General features: G+C 35.7%; 1 protein-coding gene across 1 annotated transcript; it reads right to left on the reverse strand.

The window, feature by feature from the left end:
• Positions 1-1,291: 1,291 nt before the first annotated feature.
• LOC150102808 (uncharacterized) lies at positions 1,292-9,685 on the reverse strand. The gene is made up of 2 exons (XM_090399506.1): positions 9,068-9,685; positions 1,292-1,859 (listed from the first exon to the last, which is right to left on the reverse strand). The coding sequence occupies exons 1-2, from the start codon at positions 9,683-9,685 to the stop codon at positions 1,614-1,616; spliced, it is 864 nt and encodes a 287-aa protein (XP_090255632.1). The 3' UTR covers positions 1,292-1,613.
• Positions 9,686-10,802: the final 1,117 nt, after the last annotated feature.

Consider the following 10,802-nt stretch of genomic DNA (forward strand, 5'->3'; position numbering starts at 1 on the left):
ACCTGATGTGAAACCATATTATGTATCCAAGTACTGTTGAACTCTTCAGTTACGCCTAATAAAGTTTTTTACACTACTTACTACCTTGTATTATTTCCGTATCTTTGTGTCCCAGTTAGTACCTTCCGATGGCCACCATGCTTTCCTAGGTGAATATGGTTGATTTTGATGTTCTCTACCTCCCCCTCAAAGTTTGTACGTGGAAATTTGAACCACCCTGTATATACTATTGTAGATATAGTCGCAGAATGATTCTAGTACTCTTCTCTGCTTTTGAACTACCTCTTGATAATCGCATATCGTACGATGCTTAAAGAGGTCTGACATTTATGTGACAATTTTTTTTTATCCAAAAAAGCTTCAATTAATGAAAATTTCTGCTATTTGGTAGCCGTTCCTTAAATAAAACTTCGTTCCACTTTAAAAAAGTTGGTTAAGCATTTTCCATCATAAAAAAAACAACAACAACTAAAGTGTGCTCAGATTAGTCACCTGATTTTTAAACATCAAGACTGTGGTTTTCAGACTGCGGCACACTTGATAAATCAAATTTCTGTCGCAGCACACACCCGTATTGTTTGTGGACTTTCTGTGTAATTAACCGTAAGTTTATAGTATTTTATAGTTTGCACAACATTGACTACATTACAGTCCTAGGTACTTGATGATGTAACCATTGACATATTGCTGGTGGTCAATTGGTGGCACTTAATTCACCATTTGCACCAATGGTTACATAAATATTTTGATATTGGGTAAGCGAAAGTTTTCATACAAATATAATCTTATAAATAAGCAAAAGCGCCTCAATATATAAAAGAGGCTGAAGGAATTTTGGAGAAAAAAGGTTCTCTGTGTTATCAGATGTCTTATCTACATTTCTCGACTACCTACTTGTGCGAGCAGGGATTTTCCTCATTGGCCAACATTAAAAGTAAGAAGCGGTAGCGAGAATATGATTAGTTGAAAACACATGGCTTCGCTGTAGTTGGAATAGTGAAAAATGATATTCTTTGGTACTCTTACTAAATAATTTTGCTTAACAGGCTGTTTGGAAGCTTAGAGTGGAAATGTTTTACGCGTTGGTTAAAGTTGATGTTTTATTACATATAACCTTTTAGATAATCCCAGTGATACTGTTTTATTAATGACTATACTGCAATCAATGTACTACAAGATAGTAATGACTTTCTAATTCAAAAAGATAAGAAATGCAGATTTGAACCGTTTACAGCAGATATTTTCAATCCTTTAAGATTACATTTTATTTTTTTGTTTAGATATCCATAAATCGCATAAATGAATTTAAAAAAATACACTGAAGCCAACTGCAGCACTCTGTTTTTATATGTACACTATTAGTAATATGATAGATATCCAACCCATGGTAAAACTCCTTTCAAGTTCTTGCATATCCTAAGTCACTGAGGCTCGCAATTTTTTTTTCTCAAGAAGTCTAGCAACTTTCTTCCCTGTTATGTGATGCAGGTCACAATTTTTGAAGCATCCTCTATTTTCAGCCACTGGATGATGTCTACCTCTGTTTTGAACATGCTCTGCAATCACTGGAAGTTCTCTAAATGTTAATGAATTCGGATGACTCAAGAAACCGATTACAGCGAGTCATCCATTAGCTTCCTCCACACAGATGCGCAATATTTAGTCCGCTTTAAGGGAGAAGAAACGTCTTTAAATCGTATAAACTTCGAAGGGATATCCCTGCTGAATATTCCGTTATGGTCAAAAAATTTTGTAAGTCCACAATTCCGTGCTTGTTGTTCAAGTATTTCGTTGTGCAGTCCTGTGCTGCCATCAATAAAGATAAACAACGCTCCGCTGTGCATATTATTGAATACACGCTAGAAAATGGAGAATAAATAAAAAAAAATAGATTAATTAAATATCTTGTTTATATTTGATTAATTGAATATTTATATATTATTTATATACAGAATTAATTTTTTTACACTTTCTTAAACCATCACAGCATCTACACTGTTACTTTTCTAGATTATTAATTCTCCATGTAGTACTTCCTTGGATTTAAGTATATATAGTATGGTGGTTCCCAAGCATTACTTGCCTGCAGAAAAAAAAAAATCATTTCGGCGGCAAGTAGCGCAGGGCATGGACAGTGCTTTGATGAATTGGTCACTGTTATTTATCTACTTTTCTCAAAATCATGTTCCACCTACTTCTCTTCTTCGTATCCTCTTTCCACACACTGCACTGATATACTATAGGTCTTGTGGCCTTTCCTGCGTGGATTAGATAAAAAAAAAAAAAAAAACCTGCCTAAATCATGATTCAGGAAGTTTTTTTACTTAATTTTATGAAGAAAACATCTAAAATCCTTTAAGCTTTTTTATTAACTTATAACACCCACTGTTATAAGAACAGAAATGTGATAAAAGTAAACTATACGATAAATAATAACAAAAATGTAAAAACAATCTAAATACATACACAAAGTAGAAATACCAGCCACCGAATTAGAACCTTTTACTTAATACCATGTTGGACCTCCTTTAGCCCGAATTATATCATATATGCGGTTTGGCATAGACTCCACAAGGTGTTGGATTGCATCTACGCTTGCACCGTACAACCTACCAGGTGTTCATCAGACAGTCCCCTTAATAGGAAGGAACATTGTTCCCGGATTTGTATCTAACATGTCCCATAAATTCTCAATGACGGTTCAGACCCGGGCTTTATGGTGGCCAGGTAAGATGATAGAAGTCGCTGTCATGTTCGCTGAACAATTCTTGGTCAGACAGTCCCCTTAACAGAAAAGAACTTTGTTCCCGGATTTGTATCTAACATGTCCCATAAATTCTCAATGAAGGTTCAGATCCGGGCTTTGTGGTGGCCAGGTAAGATGATGGAAGTCGCTGTCATGTTCGCTGAACAATTCTTGGTCAGACAGTCCCCTTAACAGGAAAGAACTTCGTTCCCGGATTTGTATCTAACATGTCCCATAAATTCTCAATGAATGTTCAGATCCGGGCTTTGTGGTGGCCAGGTAAGATGATGGAAGTCGCTGTCATGTTCGCTGAACAATTCTTGGGCGATTGACAATAACATTGTCCTCCACGAAACGACCGTCACCTGCTGGATAAAAAGTCAGCATTGCAGAATGAACTTAATAGGCAACAATGTTCAGATATTCCTTGGACATCTGAACTTTTAAACAATATTAGGGGACCCGTTCCGTGCCAACAGAACATTTACCACACCATTTCTAGAACCTCTTGAGTTGTGTTTACAAGGCAAGCTGGATTCATTGATTCATGGGGTTCTGCCAAATTCTCTGCCTACCGTCGGTACAGAACAATGTGTGCCGCGATTAGTCAATCCACATGACTTTTTTCCCATCTTCCAGTTGATCCTGACATCACTGTAGAAGAACTTTCCGGTTCTTCGCAGCAATCAGTAGTTTCCGTATAGGCATACGACTACCAGTACTGATCCTCATCAATTCCTTGTGCATAGTTTGGTGAGATATAAGTTGGGGAACAGCTACATTAAATGGTTTGGCCAATTGCTGCACACGGGAAGTTCTGTTTGTCCGTACAAGACTTCTCAGACGACGGCGAATCCCATTCGTAACAGACTTCTTTAGGACCACCGTTATGCCTCTTAGACAAGCAATGCGGGCTATTTTTCTACTGATTAAACACCCAGGATATCTCACCTTTCAAGAGAAACCAGTCAGCGCTGCTGTTTTCAAAGTCGTGGCTCCAGTTAAATGGGCATCCACCAATAAGCCCTTTATCGACCTCCGAAAAATCTTTTTTCTCATTGTGATCAACACTATCGACGATTATTGACCAGCAGAATTTTAAAATTTTTGCTAGAACACGTGGTGACGCACGTGATCAAGTGTTTTGCATATAAGCCGTCATAAGTGACGTTTATGTATATCTGCATAAAGATTTTTAATTCAGTAGCTGGTATGTGTTCAATGCATATTACAGCTATTCTTAAATTTGTATTTTTTTCTCACTTCGAGGAATTTAAATATTTTTTGGATTTGTCGGTAAAAAAAAACCCATAAAATTCTTTACATTCGAAATAATAATTGGTAGCATATGTGGAGTTCGGCGAAAGACTGGTTGAACGAAATGTTCAAGACCTGTGGTTGTGGTGCTAAATCGCGAGTTATATTATAGTAACTTCGGCCACCTGCTGTTAAATCATCTCTAGAATTAAAAAAAAAAAAAAAAAGTAAAACTTTTTGTGAAAATGTACCTTGTTTTTTATTTATTAAATTTTTGTGCTTATTGGAGTTTAAGTGATGAAACTGGTTCTCTCTCCCTCAAATCTGTTCGAAAATTTTGGGGATAACTTTTGCATTTCATATTTACATTAATTTTGCATTTTTAACGTCATTAAAAGAATAGCGGTACTGTATTTTGTTTTTTTTTTTCCTTCGAAGTTGTATCTGCCATGGTTATTAGAAATACGTGATTCAACAGGCACGCACGCACGCACTACAGAAGCTGATGATGCACTGTCACTATCTGAAATGTGTAACACGCTGCAAGGCCGTAGCAGATACACATCAAGCGCCTATGATTAAAAATACAAAGGTCACTCGAATTTGAATGCGCACTTTAGGAGCAAAGGATTTTGCTCTGGAGCAAATTCTGGAGGGAAAATATCTGTGTGTTAGAGTGAGTATATTTGCAATTCCAAGAGGGTTGGCAAGCCACATGCAGCCTGCTTCCTTTTTTTTTTATTTGCTGTCAAAATAGCTTTTCAAAGCACTTCAAAGGAATGCCGCAGACAATGCCACTTCAACTGGACACGGTCTGGGTGGATCTATTTTTTTATATTTGCAATTCGTTCTTTCTGGCTGGAAACCAATTGTAGGGTTTTCAATGTCTGTATTATCTTAATAAAGTAAACTCCTTGTTGAACCAGTTGATTGAACAGTTTTCAATTATTGGAGAAAAACTGCCAAATTTCCACTCATTCTATTGGTTTAGTTTGGTACCTGATCTAGTAATAAATCACTACGTTTAGCCAATGCTCCAGAAATACAACTCAAATTTACTAGTCACAAAACAGTTTTACTCGCCCAATGTATCGGTCTACTTTATATTGTTATTAGTGATTAATAAAAAAAAACTTAGCGCTCTATGTGGAGCCAGACTCATTTTTCACGATGCACTCAGTCAAATAATGCGACATTTGATTTGTGCTTGCAAGATAATTGTCCTTTTAAAATATTATAAGGCATTTTCGTTATGTAAAATTTTCAAGTATTTAATTACACTAAGCTAATTCATGTTTTGAGCTGTAAAAATAAGCTTAGAACAATTTACAACTGCGCGCCCACTTAAGGGATAAATGTGGTGTAGTACGCAGATGTATATACGTACTACAGTATTTAATTCAATTGTGCCAATTTTAATTTGTGTTAATAAGTACTGATTTATTTTTTAATGAAATTATATTGTGAGAAAAGTAAAATTAATTTTTTAAAAAAAATAATAGATTGTCTGTTAAATATGTCATGCGTACTGCAGTATACGTGTAAGGTTAATTTTGAACTAAACGAATGCATTGATTTGGTTAAAAATTTATGAGAATTATAACTGACTTCATTTAAATGTATCCATAATATGAAAAACTTACATTTCTCGCAAACTTCAAGTATGCGAGATTTATTTTCAAGTGAAGCGCAGTAACTATAACAGGCAATGGCGGCTAATTTGTCTTTCTTCATGGCAAAACCGGAAGTGTGATACGATGGATCATGCGTATAGCGAAAAGAACATTAATATTATCGTGAGAGAAAGGAGCGGATATTTATGAAGTCTTTCATATAGAAATAAAAATATTTAAAAGTTATCAGTTATGTTACGACAATTACAACCGAACAACTGTTGTGGCGCAGGGGAAGACACGGCAGGTTGAGCTTTTAATTAATTTAAAGTTCTGAACCTTAAAGGAGATAATAGAACAGAAGAAAGTGAAGGCGATTGGTTTACGTTATGACTATTAGAGAAAACCCTCTGCTAAAATTGCAAGTGTTTTTGTGATTCTTTAAAACGGAAGCTTTCTTTAAAAATAAAATAAAGTATAAATTTGCACAAAAGACAATGTATTTTGAATTCATTTACACCCTCTTTCCAAAAAGAAACCGAACTTTTCGAAAATAGAAGCAACTAGCGCGCCACCTGATGTATCTTTTTTGTTCTCGAAAGCGGCAACCTTCATTAGTATTGTGTCAACTGTTTATAACATTTGTTGCATTAGAAGCCGAGATATAATGCTAAGAGTGACGGTGTGTTTCGACGAACGGTCGGAAAATGAGTTTCAAACAGAGAGCTGCGATTGACTTTCGGTAAACGTTTTACCGAAACGCATCAAATGCTTCAAAAAGCATACGATGACGAATGCTTATCCCGTACTCAAGTTTTCGAGTGGTTTAAGCGATTTCAAAGTAGTCGTGAGACGCTTGAGGAGGACGAGAAGCCGGGCCGTCCAAAAACTGGGCTGAGCGAAGTTAACATCCAAAAAGTGCGTGATTTCATCAAAGAAAACCCGAAATCGTCCGTGAGATTGATTAAAGATGAGCTGGAGATTCCAAAATCAACTGTGCACAACATTTTGACCGAGTGTTTGGCCTTCGTAAATTGAATTCGCGATTTGTTCCTCACAAGTTGACCGCCGACCAAAAAATGTATCGAATTGAGCACTGCAAGGACCTCATTAAAACCGCTCGTAAGGACTCAAACTTCCTTATCATCTCATTTCTCTGATATAGTTGCCGATATGGGTTCCAGTCGTAGCGAGGTGATGGTGGTGGTGGGGAACAAACAAAAGCTCAAACTGATTTGAAAAACATAATTTGTACAAAAAAGGCATAACGAGATCATTACTTAGGATCCCACTGTGGCAAGGGTGTTGTGAGTGTCTTTAGCTGGGAGACGATTTTCATGTAAGACCACACTGTGTCTGTATTAGACACGTCAAATGCCTTGGAGTCTCGAGAACAGTTCCTGTATTGTCTGAGCCTTAACCAATTCGCAGTGCTAAATGCACGACACGCTTATAAACCTTTAATAGGAGGGTTAACATAAGTTATTAATTATTGGAGACAATTAAAAGTAGTCTTCAATAGCATTAGTAATTTTCAGAACCAATGGAACCTTGAATTCATGTTAGCATTATATGCACGTTCGACATATAATTTTGCTTTGGCTAATTTTGTAAAAATGGTCGTATTGAAATGACTCGATACTGATATATAATTTCCAATCGCTTTATGCCTTCAAAACATCCGATTGAAAGAAATCTTGATATGTTTAGACAAGTTCCTTAAAGAAAATGCGAAATACGTAATTTCAATGAATTCCACTCAAACTTAGGTTATAACTTGAATACGGATGACAAAAATATAATTGGTGCATGTATCTTAATTTTTCATGCAGAGCAAATACTTGTGTAGAGCACATCAGCTCTAATGAATGAATATTACCATCTGATTATGTAGATATATGATTGCAAACTATGAAAGATAATATAAAACGAGTGAGTCAAATAAGATATATTATGCATATTCTGTATCAACATTTTAGAGGTTGTTACTAAGGGTTTTTAATTATTTTAGGACAAGCTTTGGTAACAGAGGTATACGGTCTCAGAGAATCACTTGGTTTATTGATCTTTATTGAGCAGAATATATGCTTGCTATGAGAATAATGCGGCTGTCGATCATCTCATGAAATATCCGTTCTTTTGATCTGTTAGCTGATGTTGATTTTGCTATTTTATGTATTATTTCTGGTGTTAATTTCATCATTAATAATGTCTTCTAGTTTCTTTTCATAATCCGATTTCCTAAAGCATATGATTATTTTATCTATTTTACTGATCATGATGATAAAAATAAAAAACAACCATGAATAGATATCCAATGTCGTATTATATTAGTGGGATTAGGCTAGAAGAAACTGATGACGCTAGGGATCTTGGAGTGTTATTAGATAGAAAGTTAAAGTTTAGGGACTATGCGGCAAAGATTGCAAATACAACTCAAAAGATAATTGCAATGCTGAAATAAATGTTCACATGTAAAGATAAGGATGTTATTTTGCCTCTTTACAAGGCCTTGATAAAACCTTACTTGGACTGTTGTGCGCAGGTCTGGTCTCCTGATTTCCGTTGTGATTCTGATATATTGGAAGGAGTACAAAGGAGAGTGTTAAAAATGATATCAGAATTGTGGAATACTGATTATGAAGACAGATTGAAATTTGTAGACTGCAAATAGGAGAAAGAGGGGTGATATGATTGAGACTTACGAACTTCTAAAAGGATCATAACAGGATTTCAATTGATGGGATTTTTCAATTATGGAGGGTGGGGAAAGGACGAAAGGGCGTCCTTGGAAGCTGAGAATGAAGGCCGCCAAGAAGGATGTCAGGGCTAGATATTTCTCTCAGAGGATGGTGCGTGATTGGAATGGATTGCCATTGGATGTTGTGAGTGCAAGGTGTGAATGAATTCAAGAATAAGTATGATAGCTGGTGCGTGTAGTATGTGGCCTCCCTCGATGAGTCTCTGACTCCCTGGAGGTCTCTCTTAATAATAATAATAATAATATTGTTAGCATAAAAATAGATAAGGTTGATAAAACTGTGACATTCAGAAAATTGCGAAATGAAGTTTGAAGACAATGTTAATACTAATACAAAAATTAAAATAAGAAAAATATTATATCAAAAATAATAAAGGAAAATAGACATGATTTTGCACCACTTAAAAATTAAAGTAATTGATAAATATTTCATGCGATAATTATTAACCCACTCAAATGACATAACAAACATATTCTTCTTAATAAAGATCCATAAACATTCAAATAATAAGACACATTACATCATACAAACACACAATCGCACTCCCTTAGCAGAGTCTCAAAACAATTAAACCCTTAGTAGTGATCTCCAATGAATACTGCATATAAAATGCAATTAAAAACAAATTTCATAGTATAACAGTAGTCTAGTACCAACTTAAGACGGTTAAACTTACGAGATATACTAACCTGTAGCATTAGTTTGGCAGCTTCCACATGCCCTCCGGTGATAGTAGAGAGAAACCGCACCATAGTCACAATATCAGCCTTATTTGTAGCTTCTGTAACAACTTCGCTGAAGTTGTAGAGTAAGTTCCCTTCCGTGTATCTCAGCTGCTCTGGCTGTAAATCATGATCAATCTCTTCTAACTCTTTGTAAAGTATTCTTAATGACGCGTTCCACCCAGGCATTAAATCTATAATATCGACACTTTTAATCGTATAATTAGAATGTATTAGAGCTTTTCTTAGTCCCATAATGTCACTTCCTGGACCACCGCCTAGAGAGCAGATGCGGAAACCCGAGACGCATTTCCTGTAAATGATATTCAAGATATCGGAATGGTTAAGCAGCAATAATTTTACAATATCTTCTACAAGTAAGGAATGGATCGGTGCATACAAATACAGGTAGGCACAGCGATTGCTTGCTATAGAGTAATCCACTGGCTCGATTCCTTTTTTGAGAAGATTGCCTTTGTATGCTTTACTCACCTTTTCAACGGCATAAGCCAACTGTATGGTAGTAATGAGAACATTTTTCGATTCAAGATCAATTGCCCGCTGGTATAAATCCCAAAAATCCATCCTGTGTGTATGCACGCTATCATCACAGAATTGTGATCTGTCATCAGTCTGTATGAGAGAATAACAAGTGCAAAATTATCGACAGTTTTAGTTTCAGTTTCAAAGCGGCTTTAAACATACGTCATCATACATTATACGCAGCGTTTTCCTTTTTATCAGTTAATAGTTTTTTTTCTGATAAAGTCTTCATTATCTAACCGAAGCGAAAGAGAAACACAAAGTTGATTTGTACCATGACATGCGATAATTGTGATTGTTTGCGTTGTAATTTCTAATATATTATAATAAATAAATACTTAAATACAATACGCGCATTCCTTATAAGTTTACATTTTTTGCTAAAATAGCGAAAAAATTAAAGTGTACACTACTCAAATTATGGAAATTTAAGTTTTCTTAAACTATCAAAGAATAGTGTTGATGTAATGGACCTCCAGTGATGCGACTCCGTCGAGATGCCCATGTGTTATGATGATAATATATTTTACACGACACCTTTTGAAAAATACTGTGGGAAAATTTGAAAAATGAAATAGGCTAAATACATTCGGGGGAAATAAGTATTGGGATAATATTCCTGTTTTAAAATAAAATTTGCTGATATCTGTGTACCAGTTTCCAAGCTAGAGTCAATTATACCTCTGTGTGTGTACGATCAACATTATCAATATCAGAAGATGAAAATGCGAGGATTTCATCTTAGTCAAGAAAGACATAGAAAGAGAAGACAACACTGAGGGATCAAAAGTGCTCGGCAGTCCGATGTGGAAGAGATCAGTGAGAACTTCAGGACGTCAATTTAATAGTATAGAGTAGTTAAGCAGCTGCACACTGTAATGAACATTGCGAGGGGTTCGTAGATTTCTATATGTGAGTAGTAGGGAGGAACGAACCACATTATATTCTTCTTCTTACATCAGACGGACAGGTGTGAATATGAAAAATACTTGGGGGAACACCATATAGAACATCTTATGCTCGCGAATATCATTCCAATCGTGAAATTGTGACACCATGGATATAATAGTCTGGATCTGCTTTTCCTGGTATGGATTTCGAACTTTGGTTGCAGTGAATGAAATCTTACTACTTTGTGATAGATAGTTTTCCGAACATA

This window comes from Typopeltis vanoorti, chromosome 10, assembly GCF_054136105.1.
Source record: "Typopeltis vanoorti isolate ZY-2024b chromosome 10, IOZ_Tvanoo_1.0, whole genome shotgun sequence".
NCBI classification, from domain to species: domain Eukaryota; kingdom Metazoa; phylum Arthropoda; class Arachnida; order Uropygi; family Thelyphonidae; genus Typopeltis; species Typopeltis vanoorti.